The sequence below is a fragment of the Azolla caroliniana genome, unplaced genomic scaffold, assembly GCF_043228905.1.
Source record: "Azolla caroliniana isolate FFs.n. ecotype wild unplaced genomic scaffold, voAzoCaro1.0.p SCAF_1107, whole genome shotgun sequence".
NCBI lineage: Eukaryota > Viridiplantae > Streptophyta > Polypodiopsida > Salviniales > Salviniaceae > Azolla > Azolla caroliniana.
Window position 1 is genome coordinate 1 of NW_028231542.1, and position 12,004 is coordinate 12,004.

The window sequence follows — 12,004 nt, forward strand, 5'->3', positions numbered from 1 at the left end:
ACCTTTTGAGCAATCATATGTAATACAGCATACATGCGTTTAGTCGCTAAATTGTTAGTTATATCTCAGAAGATCAAACTACCCAACTTGCTGAAAAACGATTTTGTTCTTTTTTTTTGGAGAGACAGTTGGAAACTTATAGAGAAGCCTTATTTAAGGCAAGTATACTCCCGTGCAGAATTTATCAACATAAGACCAAACCATCCATCTACTCTACTTACAAGATAATTGTTGCTTTGTCTGAACTGCTCAAGGATGAAGTGAAAATACTTCGACTATCATGTGGTAGAATTATAACTAGAGCTCCAATATATGTGCTTTCGGTTTGAAAACTCTATTACTTTGGTTTTTTAATGCCAACTGAAGTTGCTAATCAAGTAGCTAGAGAGAGTAGAATCATAGGTGTCACAATCTGAGACACATTTTTCCATGAATATTGCTGAAGTTCCCATTGAATGCTCGGTGACTTCCGTATATTGATGGACCAATGTCAAACAAGTTTTCACCCAACACAAGAAAGTAACCATTCTTGTACATTATAAAGTCATAATTGTGATCATTTTAGGTAGGTTGTAAAGGTATAATTGAATTTCCAAAAGTAGTATCTATCCGCTCTGACATTCGAACCTAGCAAGCTCATTAGAATTCTACTTTGCACCTCTAAATTTTTCTATATAAGAAGAAAATGTAGATGTAGATAAAAATCTAATTTCCTATTCAATAAAATGTTCTTTACCTTGTAATGGTATCTCTAACGAATGGGAATTTTAAGAAGATATTCATTTCCAGAAGAGGTCCGTAAGTGGATGTTTGAACTAGGTATAGTTTAGTTGAGTTATACCAGAACATGACTTGTTACATTAATATGTTTGTGATCTTGGAAATATTGGACAAAAATCACAACGGTAGAGGATTGATTAGAAGATGATATCTATAAGTGGGTCGACTCTTATGAAGTCCTTGGGAGTGCAATGGCTTAAGGTGTGGATTCCTACATGAAGCTTGAGTGTCTTCAACATCTATGACAAATTGTCAAGATGCCCCTTGTCTGACTTTCCGACCTTATCCGAATGGTGGTGCTTTTGGTGTGCTTACATATACCTATGCTCCATTTTTTATATATCGTTTTCTAGCCTTCAAAAATTAATGTCTACCTCTACATGGAGAAGTGCTAATAAAACCAAGCTAGTTTATTTCTTTGCATTGGTTTAAGTATACTTTTGTCCTCATTTCTAGTGGTTGCCACCCTTAGTATCATCTATTTCATCTATGGAGGACGTTTTCTTTATTCCGTCATGACCAAGGTCAATTGGAACTTGTCACATGCCTTTCTCTTCCAACATTGTATCATATATTGTGTACTTTAAAGGGGAAGAGTTGTGAACTTAATGGGAGGCTTTATGAGATCAAATATAGGTTTGTGAGCTTATGAATTTGAATCTCAATCACATGTTTAGTATGGGAACATGTGTTGTGTTTTAGCAACATGTTCTATGAACCATTTGATTTGTATTTTGACAATGTGCTAGATGGAGCACATGGTTACTGTTTGAAAAACATGTTCCAAGAGCACATGATATGTCCTAGAAATGTGCTCTATTGAACATTGTATTGTCTTTTAAGTTGCATGCCATTAGAGCACATGATAGACAACTTTCTCTATAGGGCACATTGTCTAATAGCAATCTTTGAGGGTGTGTGGTGTCAGGATATTCTATTGATCGTGTGTTGGGTTTAATTGGTTGTGTGGTTGGTGGAGCACGTGGTCATTTCAATCCCTCACTCACTCTCTTTCTCTCTTCTATAGTATTGCACTCCTCTTTGAATAAATAGCTCATTGGTACATCGGTGATACTAGTGCTTTTCCATGGGGTTGAAGTATGGAAAGAATATTAAATCATTTCTTTATTGATGTTTCCCCAAACAAGATACAAATTGCATACATACATCATACATGCTTCTATTTCTTGAGATCAAACCATTTGACTACATGATCACATTGATTTCCATATCATAAAAAAAAAATCATATATAATTCTAAAATGTCAAAACTTTGACACAAAACCACATATAGTTTTCTTGTGACACTATTGACACAATAACTTGAAGTTTTATGAGTAAGTAGAATGGCTAACAACATATTTTGTCTTGATGTGTTTTAGCAAAAAAACAGAAATGGAATGGCATGAAAACATTAAAAGGGGGCCATAATAATTTGAAACATGAGGAATATACATACGTCTACTTTAATAAGTATTAGGGGGCATGCTAGAGTTCACAAATGTTTTTCTTGTTTGATGCGTGAGCCACAATTTGTGTCGATATGTTTCAAGCCATTATTTCTTGTTGACATGTTTTAAGCAACAACTTGCTTTGATATGTTTTCAATCGACTATTTGCAATGTCTCAATCCTATTTGTGTTGATTTGGTTAAATCCACTCTTGACGTCAATATTTTCAACCCACTTGTTGTGTTTATATGTTTCAAGCCACTGTTTGTGTTAAGACATTTCAAGTTGTTATAATGCTAGTCGTGTTGATATGGTTCAAGGCATTTGTTTATATTGATATGGTTGAAGACATAGTTAGCGTTTGATATGGTACAAGGCATTGTTTATATTTGATGTAGTTGGAGACACTGTTTGTGTTTGATATGGTTCAAGACACTATTTGTATTAAGATTGTTCAAGCCTATATTTACACTAATATGATACAAACCTACTTATGTGCTTAATAGGTTTTCAAGGCACTTTTCGTGTTGATATGTTTCATCCATAATGTAAGCTAATATACTTTCATTTTGATTCTCTTCTCTTCTCTTTACCAAATTTACTTATGTAAACAAAACAAAACAAAAAAGAGGAAAGGAATCAAAGAATCCAAATTGTTTTTTTAATGGACAATAACTTGTGTTCATGTTGCATATATTTGTTGATAAAAAACTCCAAGTTGCTTCAAAGATTTATCCGAATCCAGCCATTATCACAATTCATACGGGATCGTGTGAAATGATCTATCTATCATAAGTGCATACATGTTAGTACATATATGTATGAGATATAACACCACAATAAATGCAGCATATAACTCACAATCATACAACATTCCCAAAATTAATCTTTGGTTTCTCGAGAAATAGTTCTAGCATGGGACGTAATAATAACAAGGCCACATTCATGTCTACATAGATGAGACAGAGGACAAAGATGACAATGGCCATGTGGAAGCAGATAGCTTTTGAGGATGCATTTGACAATGGAGTCAAAAAATAGGAGGTCTACATTGAAAGCTAACAAAATAAGTTATCCCAAAGTTCTACTTACATTAAGTAGAAAGTAAGAGACGATATGTACGTAGTCTCATATTCTTGAACTCAACCAGGAGGTGATTCCCCAATTTATATACTTGTGTAGTTTGTTTGTAAAAAACTCTCCTAACTAATGGGAATGTAGCTCCTTTTTTGGAAAAAAAATTGTTCTCCCAAAGTTTTTGATGAATTCCGAGTGAAAAAGGTTGGGGCAAATCATGGCGTGAGGAAGCTGCATTATTAAGGCTTAGATTCCTAAAATTTCTCCTAGAGGTGTTAAAAAGATTGGTTGATCAATATCACTCGCTTTCACCAATTGTAATTCCATTACCCTAGTAGTAAGTTATAACCTCGGGCTACTAGCCAAGGTCTTGGCTTCAAATCCCAGTTTTCTCAACTCGCTATTACTCTATACATGTCCTCTTAATTTATTAGATGCCATTGTAGAATGTAGGGGGTTATAACCTCGGGCTTACTAAATCAAATAAATGATTCTTCCATGCTATGAATTATGGGAAGGATGACGTACTTGTTGGGGTTATCTTTCTAATTTCTCTCACACTAGGAATCAATGCCGAGCCTCAAGTACCTCCATCAATAGTCCCGGGTATCTCTAGAGGGATCAAATCCATCAACTATGTCCATCAATGGAGGTATAATTCTCTCCTAAATTATCAAATACATCGACTATCTCCATCAATGGAGGTTCATTTGTCTCCTAAATGACCAAATACTTCAAACTTTGTCCCTAAATGGAGTCTCAACTTTCTCCATCAACAGAGGATTCCCTCCATCAATTGAGTAGGTTTAATTATCTTTGAAAGGATCAAACACACTGCCAATATAGTAGTCTCAAATATCTTTGTCAATAAAGGAGGCATTGCTTATGCATTTATGTCCCTTTGCTTGCTACAAATCTCGTTTCTTCCTTAAAACATACATTATCTCGATCAAGGGAATTTGTTATGGGTTCATTTCCATCATTTGACACAGAACAATTGTTTTTTCTTAGCAGTGGATAGTACAGAGGAGGAATCATTTCCATCATCTCACTCAGAATCTCTCAAAATCTTGATTCTACCATAACCATGCATTCAAAGCTAGATCGAAAAGAATTGGGTCTAAATGAAGAGGATTCAACCCACACTCACTTTGATCTAAATGAAGATTGGATACATGAAATGAGTACCTTGTATACCTTTTAAGGTTTACATGAGTACAAGGATGATGACGGTGATGATAATTGAGCAATCTTTCAAACGTGGCAAATCATTTTGATTTAACAGTTTCCAATCAAAGATATGGTTGAAAATATATGCACATTTGATTTCTCTAGGATAATATGATTTTTGCTTTGTTAAATGTGAGGATATCCGTCTAGCCAACCACATGGAACTTGATGAAAACGTGGTTTTCGCCCTAACCAACCACACCACATGGACATTGGCGATAAAGAAAAACCTTTAAACCAAATAGAATTAACATTTGTAAGCTTAGTACATAGAAGGAACTACACAAGGTGAATCATAGGTTTCATTGCCATACGCAAGACTTTAAAGTGTAGTACAGTAACAGAGTAGAATAATATTTTTTTTTAACTTGAATTATCCTTTGGAAATCTTCTGATACTCTTTGGTTAACATTTGAATATCTTCTTTTATTACTCCCATTACAATATACACTGCAATCAATTCTCACTTTTTTAAGTAGGGTATGTATATTATATTTTTGTGCTTCGCAAATGCTTTGTGTTCAAGCAAACAAGCATCACATTCATAAGCAACCATATAGAGAGTTACATTTGCTTTTCTAATTTTATTATATATAGTTGGGTGATCAAACTCATGAACAATCAGTGACATTGGCTAGGAAACTGTTGCTGATATCATACAAACTTATGGTGATCAAATTCGTGAGCAAGGTCTGTTGTCGCTAGAAAAATTACCATCCATATTCATATGGATGCCCTATGTGGACAGCACTTGAATATCAAAGTTTTTTATTTCTAATCAAGAAACTAAAAAGAAATACCTGTTAGTGTAGAAAGGCTCAAAGAACTATCACACGGGGAAAGGGCATCCTCTAAACTAATCAACAAAAGAATCCTTAGAGACCTAAATAAAAGCTTAAATCTTAAATATGCTGAAAATTGTTGGAGAGGAGTGCTCATAAAACTCAAAAACCAAAGTGTTAACTCATCTTCGCCCAATGATGTACACAAAGAAGCTTCTCAACCACAACAACAAAAAAGCTTCTCAATAACATTTGGAAAGAAGACACCTTTATCTTTAGAGTATAGCTGTGTGTGTACATTTCTATAATCTTTACAGATTTCAAATGCAAAAAGAAAACGAAAAAATCTTTTCGTTGAAACGTAAGAAAATTTCCTATTATCTGGAAATTCATACCTCAGAAAGTTGGCACACTAGTATGTAGAATTGTGTTCAAGGATTCTTCTTTCTTTCCTTTTTCGTTCTACAAAAAAGTTTCCACAAAAAACCCTAACAAATTCTGAAGTCTTTAGAAAGAGGTTGGTTCTGATAAAGTTCTGAAACAATGACCTGCTATGCCCCTTAGTTGCTTATTATGTGTGCCCTTTTCCAAGAAGGAATTGAAGTCCGAAACCGAGTTTTCAAAATCAGACTCTGTTGTTGCTGCTCTAAATTTGGCATCTACAGCTTCCCTTTTTAGGTAACTATGTGGTTCTAAAGATGAGTTCTCCCCAGCAAGATCTAATGATGAACTTGTGGTCCTTGATAGAGCTTCCCCCGATGACGATGGCGTTCTGAAGCTCAGATCAGCAACAGGATTTCTATACTTCATACTCCCACTTGGAAAGCTATTGAATCTTCTTGAACCAGCAAGAGATTCTTTCAATTCATCACGCACTGATTGCATATGCACAATACCAGAATTTGACGACAAATGACTCTCTGATGGTGGTACAGGAACATCCCTCTTTTTTGAAAAGAATTGCCATCCCCCCACAAGAATAGCCATGATTACAAACAAAGGACTATTCCAAAACTTAGTACCCGAATGTGCATGCTTGTATACAGGCAAATTAGACTTGTAGATACCAACGTAGCCACCTCCAAACCCTAAAACTACCAATCTCTCTCTATTGCAAGCCATGAGCAGGTGGTTATTACGCCTTGGAATCTCTGTGCTGAGGAAACTGAGCACTATCTCATCTATAGGAGTTGTGAAAAGCAGCTTTGGTAGATCATGCGAGGTGGTATTATAAACAAGAAGCTCCTTGTTGGTTGCTACTAGAAGATATCCTTTGATAGCTTGAGGAAACACCTGTCCTTCTACTTCATGTCTCCTTCTGAACCTCACATTGCATTGAAAGCGAAGGGTATCACCAGACAAAGCCACATGTATTATGGCCCCTTCAACAGTGAAGCCATGAGCTTTTGGACGGCCAGATGCATCAAATGCATATGATAGAACTCGGGAAGCATTCAATCCTTCACATTGCCCACCTTGAATGGATAGACTTCTCAAATCTACAGATGCAACACCATTCTCTGTGAGAAATAGTAGCCTTTGTGAATTGGGAGATCGTAAGAAAGTAAGGGGTCTGCTTGATGCCCTTGCAGCCCCATAAAATGTACCATTTTCTCTAAAAACCCGAATATTCCCACCAGCATCTGTGGCTAGAACATAACGCATTTTTCCAACTCTATACACCTCAAGAATTGTGACTGTGCTATTAACTAAATCATCTTTAGATCTATGGATTACACCATCTTTCCCTTCCCCTTGATCATCAGATGAGATCAATGCTGATTTTATATCATCCTCACTATGGGAGGTAAGTGATTTAATGTGTACAATACAAAGGTTATTCCTATCATCTCCATGTGAATGGACCCTATGTGGATCTGTTTGAGAAAGTTTGTGTATGAGCACAGCACCATCAGCATGGCCGGTTAGGAGCACAGTTTCATTTCTTCTCGTAAAAAAAGAAAGCATAGCTGTGATGGGATGAGGAGACATTGTCAAGAAATCAACCAATAAATCTCCATGCAATGAGAAGATATAAACTCTCCCTGTATTCACACCCACAGCAACGTACTTACTTAAACCCTCTTCTCCTTCATGAGGGAGAACATGCAAACAAGTTACATCTCCTTCAACTTTTACCGCTGATAGGAATTGGAAATGCTCAGACCAAGCTGGTTTATATCTAGCAATAGTCATTCCTCCATGCTCGTATTTGTTTTTCTGCTTTATAGCTACCTCCATTGAAGATGACATAGAATCCACTATTTCTTTACTTGTTTCTTCATTACCTGCATTTTTATCATTGACTTTTATACCTGTTTCTTCTCCACTTGAATCTTTATCGTTTACTTCTACACCAATTTCTTCATCATTCACATTCCTATAAGAGCTTGATGCTTCTTGTACTTTTCTCTTTGTATGAATAGAAAAGCTCTTCAGGGAATGAACTTTTTGATCTAATAATGGCAGAACAAACTCGTTCTCGAGCCTTTCAGTCACTTGTTCGAGTTTTCTGATGATTCTCTCAAGATTTTGAAGCTGGTCCCTCTGCTTAAGTATCAGAATGTTCATTTGTTCAATGCTTCTTCTTTGTTCCATACATGCTTGTTCATTATTAGTTTCATGGAAACCCCTGGAATCATCAAAATATACACAACCATCGGAACCAGAAGAAACCATTCCTGGAGCTCTCCCTGTATCAGGGCTAGGTTTAAATCTCACGCCATCTCTTTCATCATCAAAAAATGTCTTCTTTTCATTATTAGTTGGGCTAAATTTCACGTCATCCCTTTCATCCATATCCAACCCATAATCAAAAAGGGTCTTTTCTCCATCATAATTACGGTTAAACCTCACATCATCCTTCTCTTCTCTGTATAGAGCATCAACATGTGGCTTTTCTGGCATCACTTCTACACCATAGTCAATAGACCCAAATTCTGAAGAAGAAGAAGAAGAAGACCGAACTGACGCAGTGAAGAGGGACAGCAAGATGCCCCCTAAACATATCATTTTGATGGTCATTCTTACCATAATCTGGTTGCAGCGGAAGCTCAGAACACAAAATCTATGCGTTCTTTTTCATCTATATATAATAGCCATAATCCATCTTTTCTCTGCATATATTTGGCTTCAGCTTTGACGGTGGAAGGATCTGTTATACAATCAGAGGCAGAAGGTGCCATGGCCAGAACGGAACCGATGCTCTCTCTCTCTCTCTCTCTCTCTCTCTCTCTCTCTCTCTCTCTCTCTCTCTACCTCCTGCTCTCATATCTCTCTCTCATAGACACACAGAAATTGAAAATAAGGGAGAAAGGAGAGAAGAATACTGACCTAATTTAGGGAACCCATATCTGTTGCCGAAGGAAATTGCTAGTTCGCCATCGCCCACCAGCAGCCATAAGCGCAGAAATGGAGATCCAATTCCATGTTACAAAAGAACAAAATGAGAGAGAAAAGATGTTCCTGGTTTGTTCTCCCTTCATAAGGTTTTAGTCTTTAACTTTCACATATTGATATGTACATATATGATTATCTATCTATCTATCTATGTCTATCTATGTCTGTATCTATCTATGTCTATGTCTGTATCTATCTATCTATGTTTGTATCTATCTATGTCTATGTTTCTATCTATTTGCAACTACCAAGCTGTGATCTCCCCCCTCGCTTGCGAAAGTCACCCTTGGATTCGCCCCACAGTATCTAGGATTGATGCCGTAACTCTGTTTATTCATGCCTACTTTGTTTCGCTTTCGAAAGGATTCCATGTAACTCCTTTGTTCAGTCTTGGTATTTGGGTTTTTCAAGTCCTCATGTATTAATCGGAAACGTGGAACATGTAGAACTAGGTGATGAGAGTTGAAGGTTTTTGTTGTGTTCGTTCTAAGAGGAATATCGACGCACCACATAGTTGTTGCAGTCCGAGGTATTTATTAATTAGTCTATTTTGCACCTTTTTTAGTCTACCAATCTCTGATAAACCCAATACATGCAATGGGTTGTATGGACTTACATTCCGCACTAGCCAAATGAGGAGGTACTTTGTTGTATAGATGAACATGGCTACTCTCTAGGTGTCTACCTTTGAGCTCAATGATGGTATATGAAATGAATGTTGGAATATTAGCAATTGTCAATGACCCCAAATACATTCCCTTTTATTATGCATTGTCAACAACATGGTGTGTTAACGTATGGGCATTGTCACATTGTTCATCTAAAGAGGGTACTTTGTCAACCCAATGGACTCCTTAACACATCTTTGCAAGGTGCATCCATTCCTTCAATATCCTTTCAAATTGATGATAAAGTGGTAAGTTGAATTGACCATCTTTATAATCTAGGGTGTCAAGAGATTGATACAGTGGTTATAGACAACCACGTGGTTGGACACAATAAATGAAAGAATACCCAACTATGCTAATAGAACTCATATCACCCATTATTCATGACATGGATAAGGGCGAAAAGGTAAAGGAGTGGTTCATATGACCATCAAACCTTAGGTTCATTCCAAATATCATATTTTTTTATGGCAATCTTTAGCAACATAGCAAGCAAGGGATAAAGAAAAACACTTATTTTACTCACTCTCTTTGTTAATAATTTGGGCAAAGGATGTGCTAGAAACAAAAAAAACCTTGGAGACGCTTTAACAAAGACCTCTTGCTTTTCCTTTCTTGACAGTAGTCACGATGAGTTGGAAGCTAGCTTGTTTAAGGTGAAGAAACCCACAAAACCCATCATGTCATCTGGCATGATGGGATTGATAAAGGGTTCAAATGCTTGTCCCATTCATGTGGAAGGCATTAAAACATGGTTGGGATGCCCTCTTAAGAATTTCCCTTGTAAATATCTAATAGTTAAAATTACCCTTAAAAGTTAATATCGTAAGTTTAAAGTTGGGGATAACAAATATGATAAAAACTATTGTGTGCTAACTTGTTGAGCTAGTGTGTTGGAGCCAAAAAGGGAGGAAGTGCTAGAACTACAAATGAATATTATGTTAAGATGACTATCCACTTTTGTATTGAGTTCCAACTACATATTGTTGAACTCAATGTATCACATATATTCATTTCAGGAACAATAGCTCGACAATGAAGTGTTATGAGCTAGACGTGTTATGAACTCAAGGGGGACAACATTGCAAGAGATCAATCTCCTCTAGAGACACATTCATGTGTACCTAGAAGTATTCCCAAGCTCTAGAGCAAAAATAATTTGCCTTCAAAATCTTTCAAGGGTCATCTAGTTGTCATAAGAAACTAAACCATAAGCTACATTAAAGCATACATGCACTACAAAACATCCTTGGTGTTAAACATCTCGATATGCTTTGTGCTACTATTGCCCAAAAGGGTAAGAGCCATCTAGCCATCAAAGTCTTAACCCATAAGAAACTAAATTATAATCTACCATTTCACTACACATGCCCATTATCTAATGTCCTTGGTGTTAAAATTTGGATTTGCTTTGAATTACCAAAAAGGGCCTATATACTAAATTATAAGGTACCATTAAAATACACATATGTATTATCCAATGTCCTCAGTCTTAAAATGTCAATGTGCTTTGAAAAGTACGTACGTGTCCCATGTTAGACAATATCTTTGGTGCCAACTTACACCTGTTTTAAAGGAAAGGAACCCATTTCTCTAAAGAAGGATAATTTTCTTGATGATTGATACAAATCCAACTCTTAAAGAATTTCAAAAGTGGACATACGGATCTCAAAACAAAGGAGATTAATAGTGTGACAAGTGAAGATAATAATTATAAATTATAATTGGTGAAGTATCTTGAACATTAGACATTTGCTTGAATGTAACAATAAGAACGATAATGCTAAATGAGATAATGAATAATATTTTCCTGTTTCCACTTTGAGTATAAATATGGTAATCAAGTTGATAAACCACGTAATCAAGAATTGACGGTCATGTCTTAAACTAATTCCGTGGAGCATGTCTATAGGTTGTTTTCACGTTATCCTCGTATGTTGAACACATTTGTACGTTATCCTTGTATTTGAACACATTTATACTAATAATGTATGGACATTAAAGATTATTAGCAAAAGTAGAACAAAGAACCAAGAGAAATGGAGCTTAAGAACAAGAACAATCATTAAAATAATGAGAAAGCAATAGCTCGATGAAATAAAGAAGCGCACATGGTAAGTGACTATGAACAAGCTTGTAGCGTGGAAGGCAGAGGTTGTGATTTCATGGGACGATTGGCAACCTTGAATTGTCTTCTTAAAATATCACTATATATTCAATTGACCAAAATGCCCTATTTCCTAAGTCTAGAAACAAGTATTAGGTACTAAAGAATTCCCAAATTCACGAAGAAAAAGTGTTAGAAAAAGTGTTACATGTCATATAATGAGAGGACATTTTGCTTAATTTAATAAAATCTATAAAACACACAATTAAACTCATGAATTAGAGAAATATGTTATATGCCATATAATCGAAAGATATTTCATTTGATTCAACAAAACTTCATGTTTGGAGACTTTATGATAATTGTGTTACTAAACTACATAGTTCACTAATCTAACATGATACACTCAAAGATGCTATTAAAAATATGATGACAAGTGATTATATGCTATGTGTGAATGCATGCTAATGCAATATCAAAACAGAACACGAAATTATTGAAGAAGCTTAA

The 12,004-nt window shown here is 35.8% G+C and overlaps 1 protein-coding gene across 1 annotated transcript; it reads right to left on the bottom strand.

Annotated features, from left to right (window-relative positions):
* Window positions 1-5,476: 5,476 nt before the first annotated feature.
* Window positions 5,477-8,773, bottom strand: LOC147847376 (uncharacterized). Its single transcript, XM_087339271.1, has 2 exons — window positions 8,654-8,773; window positions 5,477-8,474 (listed from the first exon to the last, which is right to left on the bottom strand). The coding sequence occupies exon 2, from the start codon at window positions 8,351-8,353 to the stop codon at window positions 5,828-5,830; it is 2,526 nt and encodes an 841-aa protein (XP_087195397.1). The 5' UTR covers window positions 8,354-8,474; window positions 8,654-8,773; the 3' UTR covers window positions 5,477-5,827.
* Window positions 8,774-12,004: the final 3,231 nt, after the last annotated feature.